This window comes from Palaemon carinicauda, chromosome 42 (assembly GCF_036898095.1).
Source record: "Palaemon carinicauda isolate YSFRI2023 chromosome 42, ASM3689809v2, whole genome shotgun sequence".
Taxonomy (NCBI): domain Eukaryota; kingdom Metazoa; phylum Arthropoda; class Malacostraca; order Decapoda; family Palaemonidae; genus Palaemon; species Palaemon carinicauda.
In genome coordinates this window covers 33,817,865-33,841,390 of record NC_090766.1, presented here as the reverse complement: position 1 = coordinate 33,841,390, position 23,526 = coordinate 33,817,865, and the positions used below count along the sequence as shown (strand labels likewise).

The following is a 23,526-nucleotide window of genomic DNA, read 5'->3' as shown; positions in this document are numbered from 1 at the left end:
GAAACCATCGAGCTTGAGAGATAATCTAATTCTAGTCCAGACAGGAACGTTTCTACTAAGCCACCGAAATTCAGACCATATTTTCCAAATTCTATAAATACAACTGTGAATTAACAAGGTTAATTGTGTCATCCTAGACAGCTGTAAGCTATGTTGTAATCTATATCAGCTCTTGCACAATGAGTTTCTAAAATAACTGTGGGTCCTATGCAGGTTTTTCTCCCAGCATATCTGGAGAATCTAAAGTTTTTGTAGTCTGCTCACTTCATGAATATTGCTTCTATTAAATATTTAAAGATTATGGTATTTGAGATGTTTTAGAAGGTATGAACTTTTGGCCAAGAATAACCCTTCATTTGGTGTTAATAAAAACTTAGTCCTTTGGCAGACACTATTTGTTATGAACTCAAGCTAACTACTTCATGGTTATTCAGGAATAGTGAGGCAGGTTTAGACTTTTTTTTTAAATTGTCGTTTGTCCGATTGCTTTATTTTAAGGTAGATTTACCAAACCACTATATAAGACTCTCAGTTCCATTGGAATGTTCATAAAACATTAGCTATTTCCATGATTTTAAATTGACAGTATTTCAGTACAGTAAAATATAGTACAGTACTGTACTGTATTTTAAAACATACAGTATTCAAGTCCACCAGTGAAGTAGAATGTAATTTTATCAAATGTTAAAAAAACAATTTCACATAGCTATAGTTAATCATTTATTTATTTTACTTTTCAGAAACCACGAGGCCTCACAATGTTCTATTTGGAAACTCGAAAAGAAAATGGAAAGCTAAATGGCATTGAAATTGTAAAGCTCAAGAATAAACTAGGTAAGTTTTATTATATGAATTACTTTCTTTCTTGAAAGTAAAGGAAATTCAAAATAAATGATTGTGTTGTATATACAAAATAAGGATTTATGTAGACTGTGCTTTAGGACTGAATTGTATTGACGGCAAATCTTATATATAGAAGGTATAAAGATGCTCTCATGAAAGGCCTAATCATTCTCTATTTCAGCCACGCCCCATAGTATACTGTATACAGTAGTTTCAGTTTGGGAAAGACACATCCTTCCTTATCTTGTTTAAAGGTTTTAAAGGCCGCTCATGAATAGCAGAGGATCAGACAGTGACTGCTGATGACTCAGCAGGTAGACCTATAGGCTCCCCCAAAACCCTAATCCTTAGCTCACAAGGATGGGGAGGTTGCAGACACTACAAGAAATTGAGTTTGAGTTATTTATTTAGGAAAGCAATTGAAGAGAGGGTGTGGGGAGGGCTTGGAAAAAACCTGTTATGGGGAGAAGATTGAGTGGGAGGCAGAGAATTAGATGGCGAGATAAGGTGAAGGATGATATGGAGAAAATCAGTTGAAGTACTGTAGACAGTAGATCTTCAGTTTGGTTGAACTTTCAGTTTAGAAATTACTCAATGATTGATCAGAGTCCAGGTGGAAGTGGACAAATCATTCTGAATACTATTATTCAAACTCACAGTTTATATGTTTGCAATATATTATTGTAAGTAGATCAAAGACAGTGGCACCTCAGCATCCTGATCATTACATTGATAATGTCTCTAATTATGTACAACTTATTTCAAATTCTAGGTGCGATTCTTCATTGTAAATGTACTTTTGAGAAACGCATCCAGTGTGTTTCATCTTCAGTTGCACAAATATTTGCTATATTGAGAAAGCCTTAAGATTTTGAGTGATCAGTCTATCCTAAGGAAATGTTTTCATTCTTTCATTCTACCTTCTTTTGAGTATTATTCTACTGTATGGTCTTCAGGTGCTGACTCTCATCTTGATTTGTTGGACAAACACTTGCGGTCTATTAGATTCCTCATTCTTCATCAGGATAGCAATCTCTGGCACCATCTTCCAGTTATTGGCAATTTGGATATGAATTTTTACCATTCTGACTACCATCCTGTACCTAGTACTATACTCAATTTTTTTTAATGAGTTCAGCTGGTTGAGTCCCTGGTTAGGCTGAAGGAACGTAGAGAGTAGAGGTCCCCTTTTTTTTTTGTTTCATTGTTGGTGTCAGCTACCCCCCAAAATTGGGGGAAGTGCCTTGGTATATGTATGTATGTACATTTGCACGGACTTGCAGCGGTGCCCTTTTAGCTCGGAAAAGTTTCCTGATATCTGATTGGTAAGAATTATCTCGTTCAACCAATCAGCGAGCAGGAAACTTTTCCGAGCTAAAAGGGCACCCCTGCGAATTGGTGCAAATCTGCCTCACTAAAAAGAATTGACTATAGGTATGCAGTTAAGGGTTGTTATAGATCTTGAAACATTTTGTATATTTATTATATCTCATATCGTTTATTCCGTATTTCTCCTTTTCCTTTCTGCACTGAGCTGCTTTCCTGTTGGATCCTTTGGGCTTGTAACATCATGCTTTTAAAACAAGGCTTGTGATTTGGCTGGTACTGTAATAAAAATACAATAACATGCTGCACGCAATTTTTTTACCTTTCACTAAACCATGGTTCCTACTAATGTACTTTTCTTCCATCTAGCTTTCCAGCCACTTAACTTCAACTTCACTTAGTTGCTGATTGGCCTCGCAGTTCCAAATTCCACAATTCACAGTTCCAGGTCATATGGCCCAAATTCATAAATTCAACCCACATCTAATCTTACTCATGACTCCCAGACCTTCATGCTGGACAAGGGATACCTTTAGTTCACATTTGGAAACCTCTTACAATTGTAAATTCTTGCTCATGAGCTCTTCTCAACAGCGTGGTATTATCCAGAGGTTTTATTTTAAGTCATTCTATAATGGTTACAGTTGGAATAGCCGTATTTTCCCTGTATCTCATAGTATATTTCCAAAGGAACTGTACTGACTAGACCCAATATTCTGTGGCAGTTGCACTTTTGACTCTATGCACATAATTCAGCAACTGAATGCTATAATAGAAGAAATTACTCAGCAATCCCCCACACAAGACTGGAAACAATTATGGCATAGCTTGTGCTAAGCAGAAAATTGAAAAAAAGTACCACATAAGGGCATGAGGAAAATGGTGAGACTTTAGGAAGAAAGCAGTTTTCAAGTTACCTATAGTAGCATGGAATGGCCTAGAGAATTTAATCCTCCAAATCAAAGGAAGATTGAAATTGGGAAAATTTCTAATTCTCTCTTTCGAGTGCTATTATTCTTGAATAGAAGGAAGTGAAAAAAATATAGATTTTATTTCAGTAACAAACTGTGGGTAAGGGTTAGGTTGGGTAGGGAATGTTGGGCGTTTGTCAGTGCGTATGGGCCAGGTAGTGAGAAAAGTGAAGAAGAGCGGAATGAGTTTTGGAATGAATTAACTAGGTGTGTAGAAGGACTGGGTAGAAGGAATTATGTAGTTGTTATGGGTGACTTAAATGCTAGAGTGGGTGCTGGAGAGGTAGAAGGTGTCATTGGGAAGTATGGCGTACCAGGTGAAAATGAGAGTGGTGAGAGACTGGTAGATATGTGTGTTGAACAAGAGATGGTAATAACTGCTAGCTTTTTTAAGAAGAAAGATAAAAATAAGTATACATGGGTAAGAGTGGCAAATGGAAGAGTAGTAGAAAGGGCATTAATGGATTATGTGTTGATAACTAAAAGAATGTTTGGAAGATTGAAAGACGTGCACGTGTTTAGGGGTATGGCTAACGGTATGTCTGATCATTTTTTGGTGGAAGGAAAATTGGTTGTAGCAAAAGAGTGGGGGAATAGAGTAGGTGGATGTAAAAGGGAGCTAGTGAGGGTTGAAGAGCTAATAAAACCTGGGGTAAAAAGTAAATATCAGGAAAGTTTGAAAATGGCATATGACGAGGTGAGAGTAAGAGAAACTGGTAATTTAGAGGAGGAGTGGAAGTTAGCAAAAGAAAATTTTGTTGGGATTGCAAGTGATGTATGTGGCAAGAAGGTTGTTGGAGGCAGCATGAGGAAGGGCAGTGAATGGTGGAATGAAGGAGTGAAGGTAAAAGTGGAAGAGAAAAAGAGGGCTTTTGAAGAATGGCTGCAGAGTAATAGTATAGAGAAGTATGAAAAATATAGAGAGAAAAAGGTGGAAGTAAAGCGCAAGGTACGTGAGGCAAAGAGGGCAGCTGATCTTAGGTGGGGTCAGGGACTGGGTCAGTCATATGAAGAGAATAAGAAGAAGTTTTGGAAAGAAGTGAAGAGAGTAAGAAAGGCCGGCACAAGAATTGAAGAGACAGTGAAAGATGGAAATGGAAGGTTGTTAAAAGGAGAGGAGGCAAGGAAAAGGTGGGCGGAATATTTTGAAAGTTTGCTGAATGTTGAGGATGATAGGGAGGCAGAGATAATTGCTGTTCCAGGTGTTGAGGTGCCAGTGATGGGAGATGAGAATGAGAGAGAGATTACAATAGATGAAGTGAGGAGAGCACTAGATGAAACGAGAGTAGGAAAAGCATCTGGTATGGATGGTGTGAAAGCTGAGATGTTGAAGGAAGGGGGTGTGACTGTAATTGAATGGTTGGTGAGATTGTTTAATGTGTGTTTTGTGTTGTCAATGGTACCAGTAGATTGGGTCTGTGCATGTATTGTACCACTATATAAGGGTAAGGGAGATGTGCATGAGTGTTGTAATTCAAGAGGTATTAGTTTGTTGAGTGTAGTTGGAAAAGTGTATGATAGAGTACTGATTAATAGGATTAAGGATAAAACAGAGAATGCAATCTGGGAAGTACAGGGGGGTTTTAGAAGAGGTAGGGGTTGTATGAATCAGATTTTTACTGTTAGGCAGATATGCGAGAAATATTTAGCAAAAGGTAAGGAGGTGTATGTTGCGTTTATGGATCTGGAGAAAGCATATGATAGAGTTGATAGGGAAGCAATGTGGAATGTGATGAGGTTATATGGAGTTGGTGGAAGGTTGTTGCAAGCAGTGAAAAGTTTCTACAAAGGTAGTAAAGCATGTGTTAGAATAGGAAATGAAGTGAGCGATTGGTTTCCGGTGAGAGTGGGGCTGAGACAGGGATGTGTGATGTCGCCGTGGTTGTTTAACTTGTATGTTGATGGAGTGGTGAGAGAGGTGAATGCTCGAGTGCTTGGACGAGGATTAAAACTGGTAGACGAGAATGATCATGAATGGGAGGTAAATCAGTTGTTGTTTGCGGATGATACTGTACTGGTAGCAGACACAGAAGAGAAGCTTGACCGACTAGTGACAGAATTTGGAAGGGTGTGTGAGAGAAGGAAGTTGAGAGTTAATGTGGGTAAGAGTAAGGTTATGAGATGTACGAGAAGGGAAGGTGGTGCAAGGTTGAATGTCATGTTGAATGGAGAGTTACTTGAGGAGGTGGATCAGTTTAAGTACTTGGGGTCTGTTGCAGCAAATGGTGGAGTGGAAGCAGATGTACGTCAGAGAGTGAATGAAGGTTGCAAAGTGTTGGGGGCAGTTAAGGGAGTAGTAAAAAAATAGAGGGTTGGGCATGAATGTAAAGAGAGTTCTATATGAGAAAGTGATTGTACCAACTGTGATGTATGGATCGGAGTTGTGGGGAATGAAAGTGATGGAGAGACAGAAATTGAATGTGTTTGAGATGAAGTGTCTGAGGAGTATGGCTGGTGTATCTCGAGTAGATAGGGTCAGGAACGAGGTGGTGAGGGTGAGAACGGGTGTGAGAATTGAGTTAGCGGCTAGAGTGGATATGAATGTGTTGAGGTGGTTTGGCCATGTTGAGAGAATGGAGAATGGCTGTCTGCTAAAGAAGGTGATGAATGTAAGAGTTGATGGGAGAAGTACAAGAGGAAGGCCAAGGTTTGGGTGGATGGATGGAGTGAAGAAAGCTCTGGGTGATAGGAGGATAGATGTGAGAGAGGCAAGAGAGCGTGCTAGAAATAGGAATGAATGGCGAGCGATTGTGACGCAGTTCCGGTAGGCCCTGCTGCTTCCTCCGGTGCCTTAGATGACCGCGGAGGTAGCAGCAGTAGGGGACTCAGCAGTATGAAGCTTCATCTGTGGTGGAAATGTGGGAGGTTGGGCTGTGGCACCCTAGCAGTACCAGCTGAACTCGGCTGAGTTCCTGGTTAGGCTGGAGGAACATAGAGAGTAGAGGTCCCCTTTTTTTGTTTTGTTCTTGTTGATGTCGGCTACCCCCCAAAATTGGGGGAAGTGCCTTTGGTATATGGATGGAACAAACTCTTATGGTTAACTGTGTGATTTAAGATTTGTAGCTTGATTGTTTATTTGAACTATCTTTCATAACTGACCACAGAAATTAAGTAGATTCGGAACAATTAAATAACAGAACAGACATGGAAGTGAAAATTGAGGAAAATCATGTTCAGTCAGTAGAAATATTGAGACTCATTTGATGTCTTTATCTGAATGTTTTTCATGAAAAACTTATAAAAGTATTGAGCAGATATTTCTAAACTTATACCTTCAAGTTGGTTTTTATGTTTGGGTCTATTGTATTACTGTTGTTTATTTTGTAAATGGATAACTATGTCTACCCCTCTTAACCATGGTTTTCCATTGTCTTGGGTTAGAGTTCTCTTGCTTGAGGGTATACTCGGGTACAGTGTTTTGTCTGTTTCGTTATTTCTTCTCTTCACCAGGCTATTTTCCCCGGGGGGAGCCCTTGGCCTCATTGAATCTTGCTTTATCAACTAGGGTTGTAGCTTAGCACGTAATAATAATAATAAGGATAATACAGTATACTGTATTTAGTTCATTTAAGTTAATTATTTTTACTTGGAAATATAATCTTTTGTTATATTCTTTACCGAAATGGTTTTATCTAACTCTCTTTAGATATGATTTTAATTAACACAACTGTAATGTATGTCTACTTTCAAGGGACACGACAGCTTCCAACAGCCGAACTGCTTTTAGATGGTGCCATAGCCCACCAAGTGTCTGAGGAGGGGCGAGGCATTGCATCCATTGCAAATATGCTTACTATCACAAGACTCCACAATTCAATATCTGCTTGCAGTGCCATGAGAAGGTCAGGGTTTACATGGTGATGCTAAGGTGTAAAGTTCACGTGCTTGATGATAGATTTTTGTACATAGGGAAAAATATCGAGAAGAATAACAAAATACTGTAATCTTGATAACGTAATAACATGGCATCTAAGATAAGAGTAAGAATTATAATTGTTAAAGCAGATTCATATAGATGTGTAGAGAAATTTAGTAGACAGGTAACTAGATGAAGGATGAAAATACAATTGTTCCGTAACTGACATACAAACCACGCTATTTAATAGGGGTTAATACTTTCGGCGTGGCTTAAATGATGAGCCATTAAAATTTTAACGAGGGTTTACTACCCTACCGCTAGTTAGCGGGGGGGGTAGGGAGGGTAGCCTGCTAACACACACACACACACACACACACACCCGCCTTACACACACCTGTGCTTGAGCTCACTTTACTTTTGGCTCGGAGCGAGAACGGTTGTTCCTCTCTCTCTCTCTCCTCGCCTATTTTGGACTGCTATTAATTTTTGTCATTTTACTTTTTTTCTTATACAGTACTTGTAATATACAGTATATATAAACATTCTTTATGTTTGTATATATATTTGTGTATAGAAATATAGTAAGTTTTCTTTTCAGTGTTTGTGCTGTGTGTGATGTACGACAACGACACTTGCGTAGCAAGGCCACCACAGTTCCACCTCGTGGGGAACGACCTCTCCCTCTCTGGTCCTCGGTCTTCCCGTCGGCATATATCTGTTAACTCGGCCGCCGCAGGGGAATCGTCATCGCCTGGACCCTCTTCATTCATCTATTATCTTCGCTTTTCCTCTTTTGCTACGGGAAACATGGATTCTCAGCGAAGGGAATGTGACCTTTTCTTAGATTGACTATGGTCTCTCTCTACTTGAGGTCGTTCACCTTTACTACAACTACGTACTATTACGGTAGCTCCTTTCCCGTTGCGGGTTAGGTTGCTATTGCGTTTGTTTGTCTCAATTATTTTTAGTGAAATCTAATTGTATTTAAACTTTTCAGCTTTCTCCGTGGGGAACACTTCCCTTTTGGGGTTCAGTGGTTCTCACTATTATATTCTCAGATGATTTAGATAATTTTAATTCTGTTATAATTCTGTTTTTATTACAGTTACTCCGCCCCCCCCCCCCCCCTTTCTCCCGTGGATGTCGTCTGGGGAAGGTGGGCGCATACTTAATTCTTATTTTATGTTTTTCCCTCGGGGTTCCTCTTCGGAGTTCCTCCCTAGAGAATTTCTGTTAAAATAATTATTTAATTTTATTTTCCCAGTTAACTATGCAGTTTTAAATATTAAACTTAGCCGGTGAATATATAAATAGCTGACGTCTCCGACGGCCCGACAGATTCCAAAAAAACTCGCGAGTGATCGCCATGAAGGTTGCGGGTGTGCCCACCAGAGCCGACTATCGGCCAGATACCGCATATACTTCTCAACCAAACTAGTTCTTCTCTGTCGGTGTCACCGACAACATTGGTTCTGCTCGCTCTAGACCTCGAGTTTTCTACCGAATTGGTGAAGTACTTTGTTTTGGTTTTATTGGCTTTTGCTGTGTTGGTTTGTTCCTTCATTAAAACTCTTGAAACCCTTTTTTGTTTTTTGTTGATGAACTTGGCTTTCCTTTGGATTTTCTCTGGATTTTCATAATGGCTGACCCTTCTCCTGTATATCGCAAATGTGCGAAAGATTGTAACAAACGTCTTCCGAAAGCTTCTATCGACCCTCATACTGTTTGTGCTAATTGCCGGGGTAAATCCTGCCAATTTGGAGATCGGTGTGAGGAGTATGTGGTTTTATCGGAGTTCGAGTGGTTGGAGTATGAAAAATATACTCGGAAACTCGAAAGAGATAGGGTGAGGAGAAGCTCGTCTAGATCTTTAGAATTTTCCTCTTCCCATGCCCCTGAACCTAATCCTTCCCCTGTAGTGGTAGTTTCTGAACCCCCTATTGGCACGCATGAACCTTCAATGCGTGATATGTTTTTAGCTATTCAAGCGTTGGGTGAGAAGGTCGAAACCTTAGCATCGGACAGGAACCAGCTTATGTCCGATGTTAAGCTGTTAAAGAGTCAAAGTGGTAAAGTGGAAAGTCAAAGTGGTAAAGTGGAAAGTGCGCATAATGTGTTTAGTGTTGCGACCGAGGGTTCGTCTGTTCGTGCTTGTCGCTCCCCTAGTCCGAGACCTCTTTCAGGCTCCCCTGCACCAGGGAGAAGGAATGTCGTAGGACTTAAGGGAGCGAGAGGTGTAAACCGACGTACAGACGTTCCCTCTAAGGTATCAGACGTTTCTCATCAAGAACGTCCTTACCATAAGACGGGGGAGACTAAGTTCTCCTCGTCTTCCGACGATTTGCCGCATAAGAAACCTTGGCGTAAGGTTTCTAGACCCTTAAAGCGCAAGTCAGTCCCTTCAGGACAGGTCCAGCGTCCTGGCTGTAGCCATTGGGGCAGCTCTGACCGTTTTCAGTCATCGGATGGCTGTTCGCCTGTTAAGCGTAAGCGTGACACGGAGTCCGAGGGTCCCGTTCGGTGCGATGATTTGCATGCACAGACGTTGCCGACGTCACGGCCCGTTCCGACTCCCGTTGACCCGAAGTGGAGTGTCCTACAGGACATGCAGTTGAAACTTTCATCTTTAATGGAGGTTTATGAGCATGAACAGGTTAGTAAAGATCCTTTGCTTGCGGTTCGCCAGTCCGACAAGCGTGACTCTGGTCTTCAACCGCCTAAGCGAGTTTTGTCTCGTCATTATGATGTTAGCGCTAATGTTATCGGTGCTGTTAAACGCGATTCTGATCGTGTTCCTCGTCATTCACGTCAGTTACGTGACGTGGAACCTCTTTTGCCGCAGACTCAAGGTGATGTTCAGCAACTGTCGCCGCAGTCTCGAAGTGACGTTCGTCGGCCGACTCCGTTGCCCCGACGTGACGTTGAACGTCAGTCACCGCGGTCGGGTGTTGTTTTTTAAACTCAAACCCTGCAGTCAGTGCAGTCCCAACGTGATGTCGAACGTCAGTCGACACAGTCTGTTGTTGTTTGTCAGTCTCAAGACTTTCAGTCTTTGCAGCCTCGGCGTGACGTCGTTACCTCAGCTGTTGCTGCGGCTCCGTCACATGTTGATATAGCCTGTCAAGCGTTGCCTCCTCGGCATGTCTCTCCGTATCGCGAGACTTTGCCGTTGTCGGATGAATTTCCTTCGGATGAGGAAGTCGTTGATCCCCTTCCTGCTGATGTTCCTTTGGGGACTCTTTCGGATGGAGAGGAGCCTAGGGTTGCTCAGCCCTCCCTTGATTTTAAGGAGATCATGCTTATCTTTAAGGACCTGTTTCCTGATCATTTTGTTTCTGCTGCTCCTCGTTCGCCTCCATCTGAGTTCACGCTGGGCCTAGCTTCTTCGACTCCGTCGTTCACGAAGTTAGTGCTCTCTCGCTCTTCTAAGAGAGCTTTGCGTTTGTTGGGCGACTGGTTAATGTCCAGGAGGAATTTGGGGAAGTCCGCTTTTGCTTTTCCCCCTTTCAAATTGGCTTCTCGTGCGAGCATCTGGTATGACACGGGAGAAGTTCTCGGCTTGGGGGTGCCTGCCTCTGCCCAGGGAGACTTCTCAAGCCTCGTAGACTCTCCTCGTCGTCTGGCCATGAGACGCTCGAAAGTTTGCTGGTCCTCTTCAGATCTAGATCATCTCCTCAAAGGAATTTATGGGCCTTTGAGGTTTTCAATTTTTTGGATTGGTCTCTGGGAGCCTTGAGTAGGAAGGTCTCGTCAGCAGACCGTGATGTCTCTGTTCAGATTATGTCGTGCATGGACAAGGCAATTAGAGATGGCTCTAATGAACTTGCTGCTACTTTCACAGCAGGGGTTCTTAAGAAGAGAGAGAGACTTTGTTCTTTTCTGTCCGCAGGTGTCACTCCTTGTCAAAGGTCAGAACTTCTCTTTGCGCCATTGTCTTCTGCCTTGTTCCCGCAGCAGCTTATTAGAGATGTAGCGTCTCTCGTACAGAAGGACACTCATGATTTGATGGCCACGTCTGCTCGTAAGGCTGTACCTTCATCTTCTTATGTCAACAGACCTAAATTTGAAACTCCAGCTACAAGGTTTATCCCGCCTTTTCGTGGCAGAGCTCCCAGTAAGGGAGGCTCTCGTGCCGATAGTAAGCAGGGCAAGAAGAGAGGATCTAAATCCTCCCGTGGCAGAGTCTGACTGCCCACGTCCTCAGACAGCAGTAGGTGCCAGATTGACCAACTTCTGGCAGGCCTGGGAGAAGAGGGGTGCAGACCGGGAGTCTGTTTTGTTGCTGAAGGAGGGTTACAAAATTCCTTTTGTACGGAGACTTCCTCTAGTAAAAGATCCGATAGACCTCTCTCCCAGGTATCGAGAGGAGACAAAGAGACAGGCGTTACATTTTCAGGTGTCTCTGTTGTTAGAGAAGGGGACGGTGGTGAAAGTCTCGGACCTTCAATCCCAGGTTTTTACAACCGTCTCTTCCTGGTTCCGAAGAACACAGGAGGTTGGAGGCCAGTACTGGATGTCAGTGCTCTCAACGTATTTGTTGTAAAAACAAAGTTTACGATGGAGACCACCAAATCCGTTTTGGCAGCAGTCAGAGAGGGCGACTGGATGGTCTCTCTCGACTTGCAGGATGCGTACTTCCACATTCCGATAAATCCAGACTCTCAACCTTATCTGAGGTTTGTGTACAGGAATGTGGTGTATCAATTCCGAGCACTGTGCTTCGGCCTCAGCCCTGCTCCTCTTGTTTTTACGGGGCTCATGAGAAATGTAGCAAAGTTCCTACATTTGTCAGGGATCAGAGCCTCCCTGTACTTGGATGACTGGTTACTCAGAGCGTCGTCCCGTCATCGCTGTCTGCAGGACCTACAGTGGACTTTGGATCTTGCGAAGGAGTTGGGCCTCTTGGTGAACATGGAGAAGTCACAGCTGACTCCCTCCCAAACAATTCTCTATTTGGGGATGGAGATACAGAGTCTAGCTTTTCGGGCTTTTCCGTCTGCCAACAGGATCGAGCAGGCTTTGCTCAAAGTCCGTCTTGTGCTAGAGAAAAACCGTTGCTCTGTGAGAAGCTGGATGAGCCTCCTAGGGACGCTTTCATCTCTGGAACAGTTTATCTCTCTAGGGAGACTTCACCTACGCCCTCTCCAGTTCCACCTAGACTTCCATTGGAACAAGGAGAAAACTTTGGAGGCGGTCTCGATTCCGATCTCCGATCCAGTCAAGACTTGCCTGGCTTGGTGAGACAGCAATATAAGACTTCGGGAAGGTCTGTCTCTGGCAGTCAAGAACCCAAACCATGTGTTATTTTCAGACGCATCGGATTTGGGTTGGGGGGCGACTCTAGACAGTCTGGAATGCTCGGGTCTTTGGGCCGCGGACCAGAGGAGCCTTCACATCAACTGCAAGGAGCTGTTAGCAGTCCATTTAGCACTGAGGAGTTTCGAGAGTCTGCTTCGAAACAAGGTGGTAGAAGTGAATGCAGACAATACCACGGCCTTGGCTTACATCTCGAAGCAAGGAGGCACTCACTCCCACGTTCTTTTCGTCATCGCAAGGGATCTCCTCATTTGGTCAAAAGATCGAAACATCTCGCTTTTGACGAGGTTCGTCCAAGGGAAGTTGAATGTCTTGGCGGACTGTCTCAGTCGAAGAGGTCAGGTGATTCCTACGGAGTGAACGCTCCACAAGGATGTGTGCAAGAGTCTTTGGATGACTTGGGGTCAACCCACCATCGATCTCTTTGCGACCTCGCTAACAAAAAGGCTCCCGACTTATTGCTCTCTAGTCCCAGATCCAGAGGCGGCCCACATAGATGCCTTTCTGTTGGACTGGTCTCACCTGGACGTTTATGCCTTTCCACCTTTCAAGGTGTTGCAGAAGTTCGCCTCTCACGAAGGGACCAGGTTGACGTTGGTTGCTCCCCTCTGGCCCGCGAGAGAGTGGTTCACAGAGGTACTTCTATGGCTGGTAGACGTTCCAAGGAGTCTGCCTTTGCGGATGGATCTCTTACGACAGCCTCACGTAAAGAGACTTCATCAAAGCCTCCCCGTGGTTCGTCTGACTGCCTTCAGACTATCGAAAGACTCTCAAGAGCTCGAGGATTTTCGAAGGAGGCAGCTAGAGCGATCGCGAGGGCTAGAAGATCCTCTACCATCAAGATCTACCTGTCGAAGTGGGAGGTATTTAGAGATTGGTGCAAGTCCTCCTCTATTTCCTCCTCCAGTACCTCTGTAGCGCAGATTGCGGATTTTCTGCTATATCTGAGAAACGGTCGCTCCCTCTCTGCATCCACCATTAAAAGCTACAGAAGCATGTTAGCTTCTGTTTTCAGGCATAGAGGTTTGGATCTTTTGAATAACAAAGATCTCCAAGACCTCCTTAAGTCTTTCGAGACCTCTAAGGAGCGTCGTATTTCAACTCCTGCTTGGAACTTGGAGGTGGTCCTACAGTTCCTAATGTCAGACAGGTTTGAGCCTTTAAATTCAGCCTCCCTGAAGGATCTTACCCTCAAGACACTTTTTTGGTGAGCTTGGCTTTGGCTAAAAGGGTCAGTGAGATCCATGCTTTTAGTAAGAACGTCGGCTTCTCAACAAATAAAGCAATATGTTCTCTTCAACTTGGTTTTTTGGCCAAGAATGAACTTCCGTCTCGTCCTTGGCCTAAATCTTTTGAAATACCTAGTCTTTCTGAGATCGTAGGTAATGAAGTTGAAAGAGTGCTGTGCCCCGTTAGAGCTCTTAAGTTTTACTTATCTAGAACTAAACCGATACGAGGTTGTTCAGAGGCTTTATGGTGCTCCGTTAAAAAGCCCTCTTTGCCCATGTCTAAGAATGCGTTATCTTACTTTATTAGACTTTTAATTCGGGAGGCACATTCTCATTTAAGTGAGAAGGATCGTAGTTTGCTTAAGGTCAAGGCTCACGAAGTTAGAGCGATAGCGACTTCGGTGGCATTTAAGCAAAATAGATCCCTTCAAAGTATTATGGACGCGACCTTTTGGAGGAGCAAGTCGGTGTTCGCTTCATTTTACTTGAAAGACGTCCAGACTCTTTACGAGGACTGCTACACACTGGGTCCATTGGTAGCAGCGAGTGCAGTAGTGGGTGAGGGTTCTACCACTACATTCCCTTAATCCCAATATCCTTTTAATCTACTCTTGAAATTTTTAATCTTGTTTTGGGTTGTACGGAAGACTAAGAAGTCTTTCGCAATCTTTTTGATTTGACGGGTGGTCAAAATGTTGTTTCTTGAGAGCGCCCAGATTAAGGGTATTGATGAGGTCCTGTTATAGGGGTGTTCGCCCTGGATATAGCAGCTCCTGGGAGTCTTTCAGCATCCTGAGAGGATGGCTGGGCTTCGTGAGGATAGCGGACTAATGAGGCAGAGTAATCATCAGAGTCAGCTTCCTTACCAGGTACCTATACAGTGAACCCTCGTTTATCGCGGTAGATAGGTTCCAGACGCGGCCCGCGATAGGTGAAAATCCGCGAAGTAGTAACACCATATTTACCTATTTATTTAACATGTATATTCAGACTTTTAAAACCTTCCCTTGTACGTAGTACTGTTAACAAACTACCCTTTAATGTACAGAACACTTAATGCATGTAATACAGTACCCTAAACTAAAACAGGCACAAATATTAAAGGCGACTTTATATCATGCGTTTCCTAAACACGCCAAAAAGCACGATAAAAATGGCAACCAATGTTTTGTTTACGTTTATCTCTGATCCTAATGAAGAAACAAACGCATTTACACATCTGTTTATAGGTTAGTTTTTGCATCAATTATATTGATTATTCAGTACAGTATGTTGATTTGGTTATTACTAATGTTTTACTTAATTTTTCTTAGGACTTCCAAATGAAATTTTTTTCTTTATGACGCCGCCTGAAACGAAGGCGTCATAAAGTACGCTCAGTAAACAAACTAAGGAATTTAACCCGCATGATGAAAGTGATAAATAATGATATTACAGTAAAAGCTTTTATAAAATATGTTATTACAATAATATTTACCGTATCTATATAAAATCATACATACGTAGCAAAGCAGGAAAACAATCTACGAGAGAGAGAGAGAGAGAGAGAGAGAGAGAGAGAGAGAGAGGAGAGAGAGAGAGAGAGAGAGAGAGAGAGAGAGAGAGAGAGAGAGAGAGAGTTGTTTTACATACGTAATGTAAATTTTAAACAAAACAAAAATAGCCCCATTTCATATAAAATAGATTACAAATATTTTACTTTATCATATTACAGTAGTCTGTATAATACTGTAAAGTTCAGTACAGTATGTTGTTGTTAAAGTCGTGGCGATGAAATTCTCACGAAACAAAAACACGCCATTTGATTACAACAGCTGATTCATTCTCTCTCTCTCTCTCTCTCTCTCTCTCTCTCTCTCTCTCTCTCTCTCTCTCTCTCTCTCTCTCTCTCTCTTCGTGTTATACAATACTTACATTTAGATGAAGAAACTAAAATTAGTTTTCTTAGTGTCAATTAAATACGAAATGAAATAATTAGGCCGAGTCTACATCCATTTCAATCATAGCCAAAAATAGGGCATCCGATTTCATCAGCAAACCACTATTTTTTGGGAAATATCATTTTATTCTAGAAAATTGCCACTCTTTAAATAGTTAATTGTACATTAAGAAAGCGTGTACTTTTGTTTTTAAATTTCGGGTGTGTTTTAAAAATCGAGTATTGTTGACTTTTTTTTTTTTTTACTTTTGGCTGTGATTAGATCAGCTGTCATCTAGCTGCCGCTCTTGAGTGTGTACGAATACACTAACAAAGTATCATTTATACCATTTCTTAACTTATTCAAACCGTCTACAGTATACAGTTGATATTACATAAGCACCAATGTGTTATAACCTATCAAATTTTTTTGTTTATTACATTTAAACCCCCCTCTATCTCTCTCTCTCTCTCTCTCTCTCTCTCTCTCTCTCTCTCTCTCTCTCTCTCTCTCTCTCTCTCTCTACCTATCTCTCTCTCTCTCTCCTCTCTCTCTCTCTCTCTCTCTCTCTCTCTCTCTCTCTCTCTACCTCTCCCTCTCTCTCTCTCTCTCTCTCTCTCTCTCTCTCTCTCTCTCTCTCTCTCTCTCTCTCTCTGTGGGCTACTTTTCACTACCTCCCATTCCTTACCTCTCTCTATCTCTCTAACAAATGATATCTTTGTTGCTCCTCAAAGTTTCATTTATATTGAAAATCAATCATGATTCAATTTTCCTTACTTTCTCCAATCTCGCACCATCGGTCACATCGCGGTATTTTCGATATTTCCGGAAAATCCGCAATATATGTATAGACATGGGTTATGAAAAAAATCCGCGAAGTGGTGAATCCGCGATGGTCGAACCGCGAAGTAGCGAGGGTTCACTGTACTTAAGTTTGTTTTTTTGAGATATTTGTCAAAAACTCTTGAGCATATACGCCTTTATTGTTTTAATACTGGTCTCTACCCACCACCATGGGTGTGAATCAGCTATTTATATATTCACCGGCTAAGTTTAATATTTAAAGATGATATTTTCATTATAAAATAAATTTTTGAATATACTTACCCGGTGAATATATAATATTAAAGGCCCTCCCTTCCTCCCCGATAGAGACCCTACGGACTGAGAAGAACTGGTTTGGTTGAGAAGTATATGCGGTATCTGGCCGATAGTCGGCGCTGGTGGGCACACCCGGCAGCCTTCATGGCGATTGCTCGCGAGTTTTTTTGGAATCTGTCGGGCCGTCGGACACGTCAGCTATTTATATATTCACCGGGTAAGTATATTCAAAAATTTATTTTATAATGAAAATATCATTTTTTCTTCGTTCGACTAAAGAGTGCCAACAAAGCTGAGCTGTCCTGTTCATGCCTGGGGATTCTGCTATCGCTGCCGTCCCTCAGAGGACGTCGTCATGGGCGTTATCCCTTCTCTTAGAAGTACTCCCGTGACAACATGCCAGCACTTCAGATCATCTTAAAACGCTAATGGAGGTTCGCCTCCAGGGGTTGAACAACTTCCCTTCCGAGGGAGGTTTACTCACCAGGTGTGAGGTTTTCTCCCTTCAGAGGGAGAACTTCCCATACCTTAATAAATTCATCGCCTTCGTCTACTGTTGCTGCCCTTCGGCCAGACTTTTCTCCCCCCTTGCGGAGTTTCTCTTCCTTCAGGGTTGGAGCCCAGTCTTGGCAAGTCTCTTCTACGAAGTGTTCACCTCTCTCGTTTGCGAGAGAGGCCACTCATAGAGACTTCTCTTCGGAGAATCGCTACTGCTAAGGTCAGCTTACTAATCCACCAGCCCTAAGGGGCGTCACCACGAGTGTCTTCAGGTCTCTTCTACGAAGTGTCACCTCTCTCGTTCACGAGAGAGACCACTCATAGAGACTCCTCTTCGAAGGATCGCTACTGATAAGGTCATCTTGCTGATCCAACGGCCCTAAGGGGTGTCATCACGAGTGTCTTCAAGTCTCTTCTACGAAGGGCACCTCTCTCGTTCACGGGAGAGGTCTCTCATAGAAACTCCGCTTCGGAGGATCAAGCAGAACTTCCAGTGACCTCTACCTTGTGCTGCATCGTGGTCCTTTGGACTTCGGTCCTGGACTCTAACACGGACCTTTTACGGTCCCATCTGTGGATGCTGGCCCTTCCAAAGGGCACATCCCAGTTCCTGATTGTCCTGCCAGCTGACCTACCGATCTACCAGTGCAACCTTGCGCTGCAACGAAGGACTTCAGCCCTGGACTCTTAAGCAGACCTGCTTACAGTCCTCATCGGGGGATGCCCGCCCTTTTTTAAAGGACACATCCCAGTTCCTGATCGTCCTGCCAGCTGACCCTTCAACCTACTAGCGCGTGCGCTCGCCGATCTTCATACGCGCGCAAGCACCGACGATCTTCTTACGCGCGCAAGTGCCGACGATCTTCTTACGCGCGTAAGCGCCAACGATCGTCCGCGCGCAGGTACTGATGGTTTTCCATGCGCGCACCACTACCTTCGCCGATCTTCTAATGTGCACAAGTGCCGACGATCTTCTTACGTGCGCAAGCGCCGACGATCTTCTTACGCGCGCAAGCACCGCCGATCTTCCGCACGTGGGTACCGATGGTTTCCTGCGTGCGCTCGCTGATCTTCTTACGCGCGCAAACACCGACGATCTTCATAATACGCACACAAGCGCCGACGATCTTCTTACGTGCGCAAGTGCCGACGATCTTCCCCGCTCGCGGGTACCGATGGTCTCCCGCGTGCGCGCCAATAGTCTTGCGCGCGCCGATAGTCTTCCGCGCACGCGCGCTCCGATAGTCTTCCGCACATGCGCGCGCCAATAGTCTTGCGTGCTCGCGCGTACCGATAGTCTTTCACGCGCGTCAGAAACGCGTACGCGCGCGTGCCAACATTCTGGTACGTGAGTACGCGCCGACGATCTTTTATTTTCACCTGCACGGACTCTTCAATCTGATCCTGTGCGCCCACGCGCGAACATTTTGCATGCACAAGCGCACAATCTGATTCCTGCGCACTCTATGAAGCCTCGCCCGTGCGCCTGCGCGCGACCCCCGGGTATTCTCCATCGCGCGAGCGCCAACGCGCTCCCTAGCGCAGTCGCCAATACCCTCCCACGCGTGAGGCTGCAGGACAACGCGCGGTAAGGGTGCCATCACCGCATCCCCCCCCCCCGCAACCACAGAACAGCTCGCTTGCCGGTAGGGGGGAAGGTTCCAGAAAGGTCCAGGGACATTTCTTCCTTATCTTCTTTCTTCTTACAAGCGACTCCCCCTCAAGAGGGAGTGTCTGACAGCGCAGCCGTCAGCCGGCAGCCCTGGTTTGGGGCTCTAATCAGAGCGGTAGCACAGGCTTTCAAGCCTGTTCTCTCTGAGTTGGGCCACAAATCCTTGGCTGCATCTACTCCCCTAAGGAGGAAAAGAGGAGTTTCGGACGCGATAACTTCTCCAAGGACGAAGCTGTCTCCTCGTAAGTCTTCGAGGCTGTCATCCTCCCCCCTCAGACTTTTCTCCCTCCCCTTCGGACGAGGATTTCCCGTCCTCAGGGGAGTCACGTGAGGTGAGACGGTCCCCCATTACACCATTGAGGGAAACCCCACCTCGCGCGGTAAAGTCTTCTCGAATAAGGGTGGAGAAGAGCCTGCCTCCGTCGTTGTTGGAGTCCTGCATCCCTCCCAGGAGGGAGTCGAAGGACTCCAAGACAGTACTGGGAGGCCCCTAGCACCGAAATCTACAGGCTCAGACATTCTTCCGTTATGGGAACGAACTTGTTTAAGCCTAAGGAGGTGGAGCAGGCTGCTGAGAGGTGGAGGAAGTCACCAAGACTCCCTCGGGGCTTTGACATTCAAGCCCTATAAACCTCCAGCACCCCAGCAGCCACGTCCCACCAAGACCACGAAACCGACAACGGCAGCGAAGATAGTGGTGTGTAAGCCCTTTCTGGTCAAGGACAAGAAAGGCAAGAAGTCCTCCAGGGGAGGGAAGAATCCTAGAGGGAGCAGCCGAGGCCGCAAACGCTAGGATTGGCAGTCCCCCTGCATGTCCGCCAGTGGGGGGATGCCTACAAGGTTGCGCAGACAGGTGGCAGCAACTCGAGGCCGATTCCTAGACGATTTCCGTAATCAGTCAGGGATATCGCGTCCCATTCACAACATCTCTACCTCCCCTGAGGACGAATCCGGTGTCATTTAGCTCCCTTGCCATGGGATCAGCAAGGGGGCAGGCCCTTAGGGCAGAGGTCCAGATTAAAGTAAACTCCGTTCAGCATGGAGACCGCAAACATGGTCAGACTTGCAGTGAAATCGCAAGACTTCATGTGTATACTGGATCTAAAGGATGCGTACTTCCAGATCCCAGTCCATCCGTCTTCAAGGAAGTACTTAGGATTCAGCCTAGACCACAAGGGGTACCAGTTCAAGGTGCTGTGTTTCGGTCTCTCCACAGCACCACAGAGTTTCACCAGAAGTATTCACCCTAATATCATCGTGGGCACACAGGATCGGCATCCGTCTCCTCCTTTATCTGGATGACTGGCTGATCCTAGCAGACTCGGAGTCACCCCTTCTTCGACACCGAGACAAACTTCTGGTACTTTGCCAGGATCTTGGGATCATGGTAAATTTCGAGAAGTCCTCTCAGCTTCCCACTCAAAGACTGGTTTACCTAGGCATGATTATAGACACTAATCTCCACAAAGCCTGCCCATCAAACGACAGGATAGCAAGGCTGAGAGGGGTCGCAAGCCCTTTCCTCAGACGAGAAGAGCTTCTAACCCAATTGTGGTTACATCTCCTTGGTCACCTTTCATCCTTGGCTGTCTAGTTCCCAACGATCGCCTCAGGATGAGATCTCTCCAGTGGTGGCTCAAGTCCCGGTGGAATCAAGGTTGCAATTCCCCGGACGTCATGATCCCTAAGGGTCCTGCGGAACGGACGGACCGCCAGTGGTGGGTGACAGACGAGAACCTATGAAGAGGAGTGGATCTTCTCGTTCTTCCCCCGGATTTAATGCTGTTTTCGGATGCCTCAAAGAAAAGGGGGGGACCCACGTTCTGTACCACAGGACCTCAGGCCTGTGGTCAGAATCAGAAAAGTGCCTCCATATAAATTGTTTAGAGATGAAGGCCGGTTTGTTGGCCCTTCAGCAGTTCCAACAATACGTGGCAGGTCACTCTGTGGTGGTGATAAGCGACAACACCACAGTAGTGGCTTACATCAACAAGCAAGGAGGTACCTTTTCGAAGCAGCTATCCCATCTTGCAGTAGAGATACTGAGATGGACCAAAGTCCCCTCGATTCTACTATCGGCGCGTTTCATTCCAGACAAGAGGAATGTGCTCGCCGACAATCAGAGCAGAGCGTCTCAGATAGTGAGTACTGAGTGGTCTTTGTGTCATCTAGTAGCCAACAAAGTCCTGACTTTGTGGAGTTCCCTGATTGTGGATCTGTTCGCGACAGCGCTGATCTTTAAGATTCCACTGTACTTCCCCCCAGTCCCAGATCCCAAGGCGCTCTGGCAAGATGCCTCCCAACAACGGTGGGACAACATCAATGTGTACGCCTTTCCCCCGTTCTGTCTGATGAAGAGGGTGCTCAACAAGACCAGAATATTGGTCAATTTTTCAATGACCCTCATAGCTCCGCTATGGCATCACGCGGAATGGTTTCCGGACCTTCTGCAACTCCTAACGGAACTTCCGAGAGAATTCCTTCCACGACACAATCTACTCAGACAACCACATGCCAGCATCTTCCACAAAGCCGTAGCTTCGCTACGACCTCACGCCTGGCCAGCATCTCCTCGCTGAGAGAGGATTTTTCGCAACAAGTTGCGATTAAGATGTCTGGACATCTGCGAAAATCATCCGCATCTGTCTACCAGGCAAAGTGGAAAGTCTTCTGTGGTTGGAGTCGTGAAGGGGTATCGCTCCACTCGATGCCACTATTCCAGCAATAGCAGAGTTCCTCGTGTATTTACGGGAAGAAAATGCGCCTTTTAGTCTCGGAGGTGAAAGAGCGATTTAGTCTCGGGGGTGAAAGGCTATCGCTCAGCCTTAAGTCTAGCCTTCAGGCTCAAAGAAATGATCTTTTCTTCCTCACTGAAACTTTCCCTACTCATACGAGGTTATGAACTTACCTGCCTTCAGTCGGATGTGAGACCTCCTCCATGGAACGTGGTTCGAGTTCTCAGGTCTTAAGAGACCTCACTTTGAACCATTACGCCAGGCTTCAGTTCTCCACCTAATTTGGAAGACGGTGTTCTTACTAGCTTTGGCTTCAGCCAAGCGAGTCAATGAACTTCATGGTCTCTCATATGACATCACCTATGCAAGGGTATGGGGGGGAGGTAACGTTCAAATTCGTCCCTGAGTTTGGTGCTAAGACTCAAAATCAGGGGGTGCCGGATGCTCGGTTCGACTCCTTCCGGATTCGAGTCTCCGTTCTGTAACAGATGTCCCAGACCTTCTCCTACTGTGCCCAGTAAGGAGTCTGTGGCTATATCTTGGAAGAACGGCTGCAGTCCGTCCCCAGGTGCAACCATTGTTAGCACTGGGAGGATTAAGAGAAGGGTCATCAAGAACACCATCTCGGCATGGATTCGTAGGGTGATCCATCTGTCCCTGAATCCAGACCCTCCTCCGTCACTTCGCCCTAGAGCACATGATGTCAGGGGCGTAGCTACGTCCCTGGCCTTCAAGAGAAATTTCTCAGTGACGCAGGTCCTTCAAGCTGGGGTGTGGAAATGTCAGACAACCTTCACAGCCCACTACCTGCACGACGTGACCCACAGGAGGCTCGATATGTTTTCTATCGGCCCTGTGGTGGCTGCACAACAGGTGGTTTAAAACCTCAGGCTCCTTAGTGGACAAGTAGCAGAAGGTTGAGGGCATTGTTACCCGGTCTTAGTCTGCATGAATGAAAAGATTTGTCTGACCCTTACTCTTTTCTTCATCCTCCCCTCTCTTTTGGGGAAAGCAGCATCCTGGGTTCTCTGCACAGCTGACCTCAAACCACTGCAAGTAAACCATGTTTCCTTGTGTTCCGAGTATTAAGATAATACTGTTACGTCCCCATACCCTGACGAGGTGGTATTGGGAGAGTCCTAGCCTAAAGTTTCCTTCTAAGGTACTACAGGTCAACTTCCTAGGATGAGTCACACTTTATTTTACCTTCACACACAGCTTGCGTAGGCCGCAGTCCTTGCGTAGCAAGGTTCTAGCGAGGTGCAAGGACTCCTTATTGCTGAGTGCGAACACACTCAAATATTGAGTCCCTGGCAAAGCCAAAAGCCAGTACTGGCAGGGACTTTCCACCCTTCCTAATGGGTGAGTCACCCCTAATAAATAGCGTGGTTTGTATGTCAGTTACGGAACAAATGACAAATTCGTAGGTAATTTGTATTTTTCCTAACGAGACAAACCTTAGCTATTTAATCAAACTTGCCTGCCAGCCCTATCCCCCTTGAAGTCCAAGTCCTACCTCCAAGCCAAGTGAGCTCAAGCACAGGCTCCCTAACCCCCCCCCCCCCCCCCGCTAACTAGCGGTGGGGTAGTAAACCCTCATTATAATTGTAATGGCTCATCATTTCAGCTACGCCGAAAGTAATAACCCCTATTAAATAGCTAAGGTTTGTATAGTTAGGTAAAATACAAATTACTTACGAATTTGTCATGTTTATGATAATTGGTTATATTCTTTAAATTTACTCTTGGAGTATTCAAGTGGCAATTGTGGTACAGCGTATGAGATTTAGAGATTTAGCCTTTGATGAGAATTTTTAACTCCTTGCCATCACACTGCAATGCATTGGAGAGGGGTCTTTGCTTTCGGCCCTCCACTGTCTAATTTGGCTGTCACACTTCTACTCATTCTGATTAGTTTTTTACTTTCATTTAAGAATAATTTCTGGAAAGACCCAAGAAAGTGTTAACAATTTTATATGGGCTCATGCTGAACTTTTATTTATTATAATATGAATTATGAATATGAGCTTTTCGTCGGTGCATGAGAGACTTTTGCC

At 44.9% G+C, this 23,526-nt stretch overlaps 1 protein-coding gene across 2 annotated transcripts in view; it reads left to right on the top strand.

Annotated features, from left to right (window-relative positions):
- Window positions 1-23,526, top strand: part of LOC137633259 (acyl-CoA dehydrogenase family member 11-like) — a 104,499-nt gene that overhangs the window by 65,906 nt on the left and 15,067 nt on the right. For both annotated transcript variants that reach the window (XM_068365463.1, XM_068365465.1), the window contains exons 8-9: window positions 741-834; window positions 6,832-6,982. In XM_068365463.1, coding sequence (XP_068221564.1) covers window positions 741-834; window positions 6,832-6,982 — 245 coding nt within the window. The remainder of the gene's footprint in view (window positions 1-740; window positions 835-6,831; window positions 6,983-23,526) is intronic.